Raw genomic sequence first — 14,002 nt, forward strand, 5'->3', positions numbered from 1 at the left:
TTTGCATTCAGGCTGCAAGAGGGCCGCCATCAGGGGGTGGGGGTTACAATTTCATAAAAAGCCCTGGAAGCAGGTGGCAGTATATTCGCATAGACTCAGAGCCAAACGAACGACCTCCAGAAGGACTCGGCCCAGAGCCCCACAGTGGTATATATCAGTGGTATATATCAGTGGTATATATCCATCACAAAGCTGTCTGTATTCGGCATGGAAGCCCACGTCTGCCTGTGTGTGTGTGTGTGTGTGTGTGTGTGTGTGTGTGGATGTGGGTCATGTATACATTACACTGCGGGGACCAAATGTCCCCACAATGTGATAAAAACATGCTATTTTGGCCATTTAGGGACATCTTTTCAGTCCTCACTAGGGAGAACTCAAATTTATAAAAAAATCTGTGAATGCAATCAGAAACCTAAAAATGCCAAAAGTCCTGTTTTGTTGTGAACTGGGGGCCCGTATCTCTGTCCTCCCGGTGAGGACTGGTCTGCACCCCAGGCAAGGCCCCTCGGGGTGAATGGGGATTGTCATGTTCCACGTCCTTCCAGTAAACTCCACAGTGACCCTTGACCTTGAACCCTGGGACCTCGGAATGTTGTGCTCAGCATCTACAACTCGAACCCCAGCAGCATCCAGCTTTCGGGTCGCGGGGAAATTGCGCCCTGCATCATTATTGCAGTGTTCCTGGAACAGTTGAGAGCTGCGGTTTTATTGAGGATTTAGCACAACATTGTGCATCTGCGAGAGTGGCAGTACACGAACTCTGCCGAGGGGTGACGCAACCTCATGAAAGAAAGAGATGAACGCCCCATGGGCAAAATCCCATGCCAAAAGTCAGTGGTCCCAAAAACACACAGGAATCTGATCAGTATTGGCTGTACTATATGTATTCATTACAAATGTGTTACAAACAGAGACAGTTTGATCCTGAGAAAGGTATGAAAAATTCACTCTATAATTACCATGGCTGCTGACTGGATCACTACCATACAGATACTACTGCAATACAGATACTACTCCGACCACCAAACTCCCACTGACATCATGCCAATTGCTAATATCCCTAAAATACAGATACTACTCCGACCGCCAAACTCCTATTGACCTCATGCTAACTGCTAATATCCTTACAGTAAAGATAGTACTGCGACTAACAAACTCCAGAGGACACCATGCTCACTGCTAATTAACTATATTGTACATGTACCATTACTAAAAAGAACTCCAATACCACAAAAAAATTAATATTTGTACAATATCAACTACAAACTCAATTCATGCTGTTACAGTATCTACTGATGCTACTGTTGCTATTAGCAGAACCAATAGGGTGTAATGCTACTTGTCCTCACTGGACGCAGGCTAATGGGGAGAAACCAGTCTGCCAGAAGCCACCTACAGCTGGGCAAAGAGCAACAGGCCAGCGGGGGCTCCATAATGGATTAGCCAATACTAAGGATGCTGGTAGGGTGGTGCTCACGTTGCTATGGAAACCTGATGCCAGTCAGCCTGGACAAATGACATCATTGCCAAATCCCAGAAAACAAACACACCCAAATTGCTGGCAAGCCTTTCACTCTGCTGGCATGGTCCAGGCACTGAGTACAGTAAGATGCTCCCCCCATCCTTGGCCACTGAGGGGTGGGGTCATCCCACCCCCACGCCCCCATGGGTAGAACACCAAATGCTGACTCACGGTTGGCACAACTTGAACGCTATTTGGGATGCCTGCAGAAAATGTGTCATGTGACGCAACTCCAAAGGACAGAGGAAAATACAGAGTGTGAGAGTGTAGGACCAACAAGAAATGTCACAGCACAAATGCATGGTCCCAGTTTACCAGCCCACCACATGGAAAAAAAGCGGCTCACCTGACCACAAGATGGCGCTTCCACACCCCAGTGAAGGGTGAACACGCTGCCCGCCACAGTGGTAACATGGGGCCCAAACCCTCGTTTTCTAAGGCTTACTTAAGCCTCCATAGTGGAAAGACAAACGTCGCCCTTAGTGAATGCATATTTGTCAAGACACTGAGTGCTGACTGTCAAGGCAAAATCACAGTGTGTGCCTCAGACACATTATTTCATTCGTAGGCCACACCTGCAAAGACCTATCACATTTAGCACATTTTTTCCACATCCACTACAGTTCTGCCAAAATGATCCATTGTGGCCATGCCTCATCATACTTATTTAATATGGCCACGCCCACTATGACCTCATCATATTTATTTAATATGGCCACGCCCACAATTACCTCATCATACTTATTTAATATGGCCACGCCCACAATGACCTAATCATACTTATTTAATATGGCCACGCCCACAATTACCTCATCATACTTATTTAATATGGCCACGCCCATCAGTGGCTTTTTATCCAAAGCGACCACCTCCATTGTATCTCTTTATCTCCTGTACACCTTCCTAACACAAACACACAAGACACTTTGTTTTATGTGATTACACCCACAAAAGTTCTTTTTTTACTGTGACCAAATGCAACACAGGCTTTTTACCTAATATGACCACACCCACTATATCTTTTTTTCATAGCGTTTATGCAAGACATATTCCAGCCAAGCCACAGAAACTCAAAACTAACTAGGTCTCTGTGAACTTAAATACAGGAATGTAAGCTAATTTGTAATAACTGCTTGTGCAACAACAGTCCCTTTATTCTAAGGAATTCATAAAGTCTTCGACCTAGAAAAAAATGTAGTACCCTCCCCGTGAACTGATAGTTACAATCAGTTTCAATACAAGTGGGAAATGCGGAGATTTATTTAAAGCTAGTGTTATCGTTACCTGCCATTTTTCATAAAGTTAAGCCTGGCATAGAATGACAGTGTGTGGATTTTCCAAGGTCCCCATGTTATATGGGGGTGCTCTGTCGGCCTAGGGGGTGTGCCATGCACCTGCACATAAACCCAGAAGGAGCTTACTGCTTTTTGTGGTTGTGGGAGGTTTACACAAAAATGTTTTCCGAGGGCAGAATGAAAAGTGATTGGTTCAGAAACATAACCAATCGAATTGTAGAGAAGGCGGGTCCAAGACATCAGATTGGTTGGTCTGCCATCTGACAAAGATCTGATTGGTTATCTCTCTGAACCAACCATTTTTTTTGTTCTGCCATCAGAAAATTGTTGTGTAAGTAAAACTCCCATGAGTGCTTACTGTCCAAGATCAACACCTCATCCCCCTCCTTTTCAGACACAGTCGTGAAACCTGGTAGATACAGAACTAATATTGGATTCTGTTCACCGATTCAATATTATACATACAGGACAAAGAAAGCATAGCTGCTGGCAAATATTTCATACTGACTGAAACAAAATGATATATTTTGTCCTGCATTTCCAAATGGTTTTAAATGCCTCAAACAAGAATATGTAAGAAGAGAATCATGGGACTTTATTTTTCTGAATAATCATCATCATGACATAGTCCAATTAATGTAATATATTGGATTAAAAAGACCAATATGCTGCTAGTTAGTTATTACTTTTAAGGTGCCCTTTATCCATACAGTAAACTGCTAATTTCACTGATGATCTCATTCAGCCAGTGATGCAAACCATTTATGCCATTTAATTGTCTACTTTCACAAAAACAGCATTCCCAAGGGTGAGCTCAGGTGACAAACTCACAACCCAAACATTTTTGAACTCTTCTCAGCTATGAGACACCTCTCAGTAATAACCTTTGCGGGCTGTTATAGCATTTGGGCTTTGAGTAACGATTACAGAGGCTGCAAGCTGCTTCCTTTGAAAAGTGAATAGATTAGGATTCTCTAAGTGATTTTTGAATGCAACTTTGGCATTTCACTGAATAGACACCAAAAGGACTTGATGGCAAAGCCAGTGATTGGCCAGAGAATCACAGAACACTTTCAGGTAGAGAAGAGAGTAGGTGGGGCTGGACTAAGCAGGGCGGGGCATGGTCAGAGTGACAGACACACTCTCTCAGGTTGCAGTTCAGGATAAGGAGGCTGTCGGTTCAAATATCAGGCCAGAGATCAGAAGCGCCCTCGATACGAATGAGCCGACGGCGTAACAGATAATCAAATAAACAGCAGCTCCTAAAAAGTGCTCCTGGCTTGTTTATCTTCTGGCTCACTGTGACAGCCGTGCGGGGATGGGAGGGGGGGGGCAGCTGACACTAAGGAACCGTTTCCTCCAACTCTGTGTGACAGTCTTCGACACGGCGAGGTGGCTCTCCTCCGAATGGCCGCCACTAAGCAGGCGGAGCCAGAGCTGTCGAGTGCAGTAAGCAGGAGCCCGCCTGCCCTGGCACACGCTTACAGAAAGTTCCTTCTTTTTTTCCCATTTCCATTAGCAGTTTTGAAAGACCTCGTTGTGATTTCGGGGTCATTCCGCTCTCAGAGCTCAACTCTGGCCCCCTTTTTCCACGGCCTCTGTGACATGGCTTCCCAGAATGCTTAGCCACCATCAGATCTCTCATCGCTTTGGATTGGGCATCCCGGCTGCTCGCTCGTTCCCTCACCTGCTCCCCTGCACACTCACTTCCTCAGACGCCAATCAAACTCTTCACTCTTTTTTATCAAACGTGTTCATGTTGTCACTCATTCACCCTCCCAGGAAGCCTTTGAACATAAGCCATCTGCCGATGAACGACGGCAAAGGTTTGGCTCCCAGTGCTGCCCTCTAGGGGTCACATTCCCAGTGTCCTCCATCCCTCCCCAGGTAGACAGCTTCACATCCGCTGTGATACTGATCCTAGCCAGCCTTTCTAGTCATACCAAGGTCCCTCTGTGGTGCGTCGTAATTAGTCACCCATGCGTACATCCTGTCTACACATTTCTGTCATTTACTTAAGAAGCACTGAGATAAGGCAGCCCGTGTGATATTTATTTTGCATCGATCCCCCTTAGCGTTCTTCAAGGCTTTGTGTTTCAAAGGATACAGAAGCAGTGTTTGTTAATCGGCCGTTCGGCTTGTGCTGCCAAGCTGTGCTGTAAGAATCTCGAGCTTTCAGCTCACTGGCATTTCTCTGCTCCAGACACTAATTATTTTCAGACCCTTAAAATCTTAATCACATACTCCTTGGAGTAACTGCCCTCATGTCATACCCATAAGTCCTTGAACCGCACACTCTGGTTTTCGTGAAGACATCGTCATGAGCTGTGCAATTGACTCTGGTGTGTGATTTCTAACGTACTGCATAAGATCCTGGTGTGTGAGTATTAGATTAGCCAATAGGCCATGACGGCCATCACTGCTAAGTGTCTGGATATGGATGCAGCCAATCTGGATTAGAAGGCAAGTATGCCGACCCGTGCTGAAGCGCGGAATGGGGAGAGGGCTGCTCATGCTGCAAGCTGTCCAGTTCTCAGTCACTGGGAGGGGGGGGGGGCTAGATGAGAACCAGTTCCTGAAAGTCAGATGTTTCTCCTCATCCTGCCCTTCCGGTGTCCCCCCACAGCCAGCTATTCAGAACAGAAGTGAGAGGGATGAGGTCCGGGTTCACGGCCTCAACATCTGCCCAAGGCCTCATCTTAAAGGATCCAGTCACTGAAGGATCACTGGAGATCTGTGGCACAGTGGGGCAATCTGAGAGGAGCATGCCGGCTTGCCGTGGATCAGACTTCATGGCTACACGTCAGGGACGAACTATACCTGCTGACTACCAGATTCTGGACAAATATCGGCAACCACAGCTTCCATAGACAGTCTACCTACAGTATAAGGCTCTCTGAGAACATTAGTTTGATTTATCTACTTTAGTTACTGCTACAATGACAGTCTTGCTGTTTTGTTTACACTGCAAGTAGCATTTTATGGATTGTAATAATCCACAGAACATGATTTTTTAACTGCATTGCAAGAAAGTAGAACTCATGAAGCAATATCAGCTTAGTGCAGATCGTGCTGTATATAAAGGCCCTTCACAGAGATTTGGAAACGACAAAATGAGTTAGGAGGTCACTAGGCTGTGAGCTCGGAGGAAAAATCAGGTAATTAGACTTCAGAATCTTTAGCAGAAGCTGTTCAGAGGGCTGTGTCACTGACTCTGATGAGGATCCACAGCTGGACAAAGGCATAAAGAAGCATTGGAAGGAGAACTCCAACAGCACGCTGGTGTAATAGACCCAGTGTTTAAAGAGCATTCAGGGGAGAAAATCTGCCCGACAGACGGAAACCATTTCTGCTTCCGCCATCGATCGGCATTTGGCCATTTTCTCGCCAGGCAACCATTTATTGAAAAAAATAAATCTGCCTCAGTTGACGCTTCTGGAGGAAAAAAACCCAGGAGCAAACATGTACAAGGATAACAAACTGAGGAAAGAAGAGGCAGATCTGAGTGGTGTGCAATGGGGAAGGTCATGGCTTCTCCACAGAGCAAAGACGATGGAGGTGCTGGCGTGGGCGAGGGTGATGTGTCGGTGCCTTGCAGCATTAACATGGAACCAAAGCACTCGCAACAGAGATGGTAAATGTGCCTTCAGCATGTTCCCCGTGTGCAGCAGTCATTATCTACTGTGGAAACACTAACAATGACAATCTAAGCTCAGAGTTATGGACCTCCAAGTACTGATGGTGCTCTGGTCAGGCATTACAAGCCAGCCCTGGAACATTTTCCCAAAATGCTATCGAGGTGTCGCAAGAGCTGGCCTCTCGGGCGAATGTTCCAAGGACAGCCGGGCCCAGGGGGTTCGGGGCCCCGACTGTCCGAGCGGTCTGGCTACATGCCCCTCGCTGGAAGCTCTAGAGCGAACAGTCTGTACAGGCCCAAGGTCAGCTGACCCCCGCTGGAATCCAGGGACCGCTGGGTCACCAATTAGAGGCTGTTCTTCTCATTAATTATTCGCCTCCCTTCTGTATTGGAAGCTAATGTGAAGATCCACACAGCTGCTGAGAGTTTATTAATACTGGGCCGTCACGTTAGGAATCCTCCCATCTGCTAGAGGGCAGCACCTCCGTTTGAAGGCATGGCCTGGTTTTAAGCAACTAGAGATCCTGGTCCACAGCCTTAACTTCAGTACTCAGGGCTTCTTTTCATTTGATGTATTCCTATGTATTCCGTGCCATTGCCTCTGAAGACGCCTCACATGTGATCCTGGTTACTTTAGTCCTTGTTTACATTTATGTTTTGTGCCCAAACTTGTAGCCTCAAGGATGGCCGCCCAGCTACGGAACCAGCAACGCTACCTGCTGACCTGCACTGCTTGAACAAAAAGCAGCAAACAACTGCCTGTGTGACGCTACATGGTTACATGCCACCCTGCTATCACCCATAGCAACAGGTAGAACTTTCTGGGAGCAGAACATGGTCAGGAAGCTTGGTAGAACCTTGAGGTCTAGAAGTTCACATCCTAAGTGTGACATTATGGTACCATTAACCTCCCCCCCCCCCCCCCCCCCCCCACCAACACACACACACCCTTGAAGAATCTTCAGTTTATAAAATGCTGCACAAGTTTGTTTTTTCCACTTTGAAGAGAGTCGATGGGAGGTGATCACATTAACATTTCTTCAGGGTCAGGGTAATAACTCACCATTATGACATCGGTGCCGTACACTACTGAAAGCCTGACCCTTTTCTTGAAAGGGATTGCTTTCCTTTTACACATATTGTGAACATTTTAGGCGCTGTAACATGATCACAATGTTCCCTCAAGGTTGCAAGCACAACAGCGCTAGGCAGTACGCAGTGTGATCCTTAGCCTGTACTGTACATCTGTCCTCTTCACGCACACTTGACCTTGTAGACGAAATGCTTTCAAAGCAAACTGTAAAAAGCACAGGCACATCTGTAAAATCTGCAAAAGACAGTAATAAGAGACCAACAAGGGGCCCCCTGTGGTCACACACCGACCCACATACTCCGTTCGGATCGGCAGATTGTCGAGCGGTAATCACACCTTCCGGAAGCGTGTTGCCACAAAACACTGGCATATGCATGTGCTTGTGTTTTGCTGAACGGTGCATAGACTGTGGCAGTGTCTCCTGCCCTCGAAAGGTAGAGTAACTGACCTTCCCAAAATGTTAGCCACCCAGCGCCAGACCACATGCACTTCTCCCTCCGTCCTACAGGAGGCCTGGAGGACATCCCGGCTCTGAGCTCTGTGGAGCAGGGGTGCTGAGCAGGGCAGCCATATTGCAGAGGGAATGATAAGTAGGGCTTCACTGACCACAGCGGGTGCCAGTCAGCTGACAGGCCTGTCCCCAGGTCAGTGGGCTGAGTAGCGGCTCGCTTCAATTTCCTTTCAATGCTGTCATATTTCACTGCTCATTTCCTCAGTGTCCTCATTGTCAGGACAGACTCACCCTGCACAAAGAGCCCAACCAGATGATGCCTGGTTTCCATGGCAATGCTCGCCTCCCAGGACTCAACCGCACATCCCTCTGGATGTGACCAGAGGCTCCCCTTTCTCCCAGCTCCCGGAAGCTGCCCTCAGCCCCAGCCAGTTACTGTGGTGCTGCCACTCCAATATCTCTGATACCCTGAGACATGATCCAGGCAAGCCCATCTCACATCATTTTATATGGAGTGTGTATGAATGTAAATGAAAGGCTCTGATCCACAGCCTCCCTGTATAAGTGCATGAGCATTTGAGTGTAAACCATTGCATCGCTTTTTCGCTCAGCATGTGCCTGACATCTAGATGCTGTCCCATACCAGTGTCGCTACTCTGTGATCCCAGTTGGTCCATCTGAGCTCCCTAAGTCCTCATCCAGAAGCAAATGATTGCGGCTCTCTGACTGCCAGAGCAGGCGGCCGCTCTTCTGCGTGCGGCAGGCTTCCTCAAAGCTTCATGTCAAAGCTTCCCTCAGAAAAATCCTCACATGCTTCCATAAACCATCCGCCTCACATCCCACTGACTGCATGTCAAGAGCGGCCACATCACCCACACGAAAAACTTCCTTGGATTTCAGAACTTAGTCATATCCTTCTTAGTCTTCTAACTGTGACATATGCTATGTGCAGCCATAGAGAACACCCACCCACAGAGGCATTGGAGGGGTATGGATATCCTGGCAGATTCAGGGGGCTCAACACCCGACAGAGGCCCCTAAATACGTAAAATGATATGGGGGCATCGTGACATTTTGTCAGGACGCCCAGGATAGTAATGGCCTTGCACATAAGTCAGTTTAGAGACCGTGTCAGAGGTCACTGTAGACTAAGCAAACCTGAGTCCTGAGTATTATAAAGTACTACAAGACAGAGCATACCATCTTGAGTATTATTTAAAAAATAATAAACAATAATACTCATAGTCAAAATGTACACTGCCGATTAACACAAAGCACAACAAAACATACTGTCCCAAGAGTCACAAAAGAATCTTATACAGAATGAACAAACTATCCCATCAAGAGATACTTCTAGACAAAACATACTGCCCTGAGAATCACAAAACATACTATCCCATCAAGAGATAGTGGTAGACGAAACATACTATACAGAGCATTAGAAAATAGCTACAAAGTGTATCCCACTGAGCATTACAGCGGCGTTAGTCAAAACATACTGTCCTGAGCATTACAGCGCATTGCTAGACATTTCTATGGTCATTGAACCCAAGGCAGGATATAACACAGAAACGACTTTTAACAAACACAGTCCCAGAGACATTACGCAAGCAGCTCTCTGGCTTCTAGCCAGTATTTCACAAGCGCTTGCCCCCTCCCCCCCCCCAGTTAGCGTTCGTGACCCTCTATGTGCCGCGGGTGAACTGTGCCTCGCGGGGTCCAGCGATCGCGTCAGTGCTGAGGAATGTCAGGGCCTACGACTGGTCTTAGAATAGGCCTGAGTACTGGCGTACGACTCTGCATATGCTGTCGTGTGTATTTGTCAGGGTGTAGGAAGGCTTCGAGCGATGTACATATCGAAAGGGAACAACCAAGACAATTACCGTATATATCATCATTCTGTTGACAAGGCTGCAACATTTTCCCCCCATTTTTTAAATCCCATATGAAGTTTCCATTCATATTGCGACTCACGACTGCAGCTGATGATGTGAGGCTATTGGTGCCATTTGTTAAATTACATTAAAATGCTTTTTATATTAGCCTTGTGCAACCGACTTACAAGTTGCAGTGCCAATTAGCTTGCCTTGTTTTCATAATCAATAAGTAAGTGACACATCAGGTTAAAAACATTTCATTTGGACTTTATTTACATTAAATTAAGTAGTCATTACTCGCTTTACAGGCCAGACAGCTTCATTATGCGTAGCTACTGCAGATATTTAGGTATATTCTCAGGTGCTGTTTCAAACAAAGCTTCACCAGGAAAATCCAGAAGACAGATGTTCCCATTTGGCAGAAATCGCTCTCTGCCATTTGATTCAGCTTTACTGCAGGCTACTTTGAAGCTTTAATTACATGCTTAAAATGTCAGGATTTCTCTATGTGTACATTTACGGGTTTTATATATAATGATTTTATATGTGATTTCACTACTAAAACCCCCCCTGTATTGTACCAGTGCTCAGTCTGATGTGTAATTAACAATATAATTTCGCACAAAAAAAAACATTAAAGAAACTGAGGTGATATTTAAGATATTACAGATCTGACAGCTGACAGTGATAAAGTGTGAGTGCTGCAGCGCGAGCGGATTTCAGACACAAACTCCTCAAAGATCGCAGAAGGAATCCAAATTAATTTAACTCAGCAATATTCAGTTCTCACTCGTGTTGTGAAGTGCTCTTAGACGTTTTAAACACGAGGGATTTCAAAATGTGTCAGTTAACGGTAAACAAATCGCTACGAAACGGAGTGATTTTCTATCCTTTCAGCAGTTTAAGAAAGACACAAATATACTGAAAATGCAGCTGGCTAAACCTCTCATTAATCCACACTGCACTTTTTTCTGGATTTTCATTTTCTTTGAAATATTCATAAGCGGTTGCAGAGTCAAAATCATCTGTGAGGTTAATCCATCTCCCCCACGCCGGGGACATCTGCTGGATTATCATGTCGCATGATACATCGGGATTGTCCAAGCGCTCAACGATGTTCTAAGTTCACAACCTGTATCATATAAAAACTGCAGCTTTGTACCAATCTGAACTTCTCTACACATAAATGATGGATTACCTGTAAAATTTCCCATTAACCTATTAAATAAATTACTAAATCGCGTCTAATTACCTGTAAATGGATCTGTTGGACTTTATTTTAGTAATTCCTGTTTCAGAGGTGAGAAAAAGTCTTAGGTTGCCAGTATATTATGCATTTAACTATGTCACGTGCATTAACTTTGTTGTAAGTTGTCTACGTTGCTGTCACGTTATTGATGGCAAAAATGTGACATAAAATTATGAAAAAAAAATGCACTGAAAAATAATGGTATTTATCATTAATATTATCTTGCATGTCACAAATTCAATGTGCCAGTCCATCGCAGGGGACACCCCGGATGGGACGCCAGTCCATCGCAGGGGACACCCTGGACTGGCTGACAGTCAATCAGAAGGGACTTTGCTTTGTTACACACTGAGGTCCATTTAGATTTTACAATTCACCTTACAGTATATTCCTTTTAATTGGTTGTGAGCTTTACTGTTGAATAGGAAAAGCAAAAACAGAATGTAGAAAATCAACGTGAGACTGCTAGTGACTTTGTCTTGCACGGATAGGCGGTGTGTGCATGCGTGCACACGTGCGGGACACCTACGGCTGGCACAGCTTGATCAGGTCCTGGTCCGTGGTTCCGGGTGGCAGACCTCGGATGTACAGGTTGGTCTTACTGAGCTGCTCAGCTGCGCTGTGGCTGCTGCTGTTGGTGCTGGGGCTGGGTGGGGCCATGGGGTGAGGGGGAGGAGCATAAGACTGCTGCAAGAGAGGAGGGGAGGGGCCTGCGTCAGACCAGCGGCTCAATCACAGCCGTTCGTGCACAGCAGGAGTACAGTAAAGCGTATCTCATAAACAGTTATATATAATGCATGGCAGTATATACAACACGTATATAAACAACCCATTCATCCGGAGCACCCTACAGAACTTGCTATATAAATCCATAAATACTGAAAACTCAAACACATTCTGAGCCAAGGGCAATGGGCTATGATTCCATCCATCATATATGGCTGGGCACAGGCCTCGGAACAGCACCGATGAAGTGCTAGGAGATAAATGCGTGTTCCTCTGTTTGAAGCAAACTGGTCAGTCTGGGCTCTTTTTGAAGCTGAAATGCAGGGCAGGCAGGCAGCCGGATTTATCTGCATCCTTAAAATGTGACCCTGCTAGTCCGGAACTCCTAGCAAATCAATGCCCTTGGGGGTGGGGGGGGGGGGGGGGGGGGGTAACATGACTTGATAGTGCAGTTTGTTTCCTAACTTCCCTATTCAGGCCACAATTTCAGCTTCACTCCCTTCCTCAGGATGCACACACACGCACACAAACATGCACGCACACACACACACACACACAAACATGCATGCACACACACACACACACACACAAACATGCACGCACACACACACACACACATGCACACAAACATGCATGCACACACACACACACACAAACATGCACGCACACACACACACACATGCACACAGACATGCATGCACACACACACACACACACACACAAACATGCATGTACACACACACACGTACACAAACATGCACGCACACACACACACATGCACACAAACATGCATGCACACACACACACAAACATGCATGTACACACACATACACACGCACATGTTCACACACAGACACACACACTCACAAACACACACACTGGGCAGTTTGTGTCGCCGGTGTTCCTTCCTGCCTGATTGCTTTATTTTTATTTTAAGCAGTTCTATTACTTTAATCAGAATGACTCACCATCCCCTCAGGCTGCCCCAGGAGGGACGCGGCCCCTGCAACATGGCTAATTAATACTGCTTTTTATTTTTATTCTGAGACCCTATTGGCTGCGGGGAGAAGGCCTGTTATAGCTGAGCCTGGAGCCGGAAGTGCTAACTGTGAGTCCGGCCGCTCACATTGGGGGGGGGGGCAGGGGAGAGCATGTTTGCCAGGGGCCAGCGGTGCTGATGGGGGTCTGTGTCCCTGGTGGCTTTTTCTGAGTTGTATTTTTACAGCTGTGTGTCACCTGTATGTGGCAGGAGGTGCCGTCACTGGAGACAGATTCTGGGAGATGGGGGGTTAGATGGGGATGGTAAAGAAGGCAGGGAAGGAAAGACGAAAGACAAGGGAGTATGGATGGTAGAGGAGGAGGGGAGGAGAGTCCCAGGACTGCTCTGTTCCGGGCCCCCGCTCTGTTCCGGGCCCCCGCTCTATACTGGCCCCCGCCCTGTCCTGGCCCCCGCCCTGTTCCGGTCCCCCGCCCTGTCCTGGCCCCCGCCCTGTTCCGGGCCCCCGCTCTGTTCCGGGCCCCCGCCCTGTCCAGGCTCCCGCTCTGTTCCGGGCCCCCGCTCTGTTCCGGGCCCCCGCCCTGTCCAGGCTCCCGCTCTGTTCCGGGCCCCCGCTCTATACTGGCCCCCGCCCTGTCCTGGCCCCCGCTCTGTTCCGGGCCCCCGCTCTGTCCTGGCCCCCGCTCTGTTCCGGGCCCCCGCTCTATACTGGCCCCCGCCCTGTCCAGGCCCCCGCTCTGTTCCGGGCCCCCGCCCTGTCCTGGCCCCCGCTCTCTCCAGCAGTAGGTTGCACCATCTCAGTGTAAGTTCGATCGTTAAGTCGGGTGTCATGTGTACCTTAAGTCTTACATTGAAACCAGCTAGACTAACTAGATTAGACTAACTAGTCTGTTGCACTGCTCCTACTTGCACTGCTCCTAAGTTACTTCATAGTTAGTAGCTACTAAATAAAAATATTGTCACACAGGTTGACGTTTTCGCTTTGGACAACCAATCGATTTCACTTTCTGATATTACCAGAACTAACTGGCTGTTCCACATGTTTGTTGAGTCTGCGTTATACATAGCTACCGATTTGTTTACTCTGTATTTATGAGAATTGTTTAAAACACAGCGGTAATGAAACCCGTAATGTGCTGTGTAGGGTGCGATGTT

The 14,002-nt window shown here is 47.0% G+C and overlaps 1 protein-coding gene across 2 annotated transcripts in view; it reads right to left on the bottom strand.

Annotated features, from left to right (window-relative positions):
* Positions 1-14,002, bottom strand: part of rbms3 (RNA binding motif, single stranded interacting protein) — a 150,071-nt gene that overhangs the window by 105,177 nt on the left and 30,892 nt on the right. Inside the window, exon 2 of one of the 2 annotated variants that reach the window (XM_072716314.1) lies at positions 11,654-11,808. In XM_072716314.1, the coding sequence (XP_072572415.1) occupies positions 11,654-11,808 (155 nt within the window). Of the gene's footprint in view, positions 1-11,653; positions 11,812-14,002 lie in introns of both variants that reach the window. The other variant, XM_072716313.1, reaches the window with a different exon arrangement.

This window comes from Paramormyrops kingsleyae, chromosome 9 (assembly GCF_048594095.1).
Source record: "Paramormyrops kingsleyae isolate MSU_618 chromosome 9, PKINGS_0.4, whole genome shotgun sequence".
NCBI classification, from domain to species: Eukaryota; Metazoa; Chordata; class Actinopteri; order Osteoglossiformes; family Mormyridae; genus Paramormyrops; species Paramormyrops kingsleyae.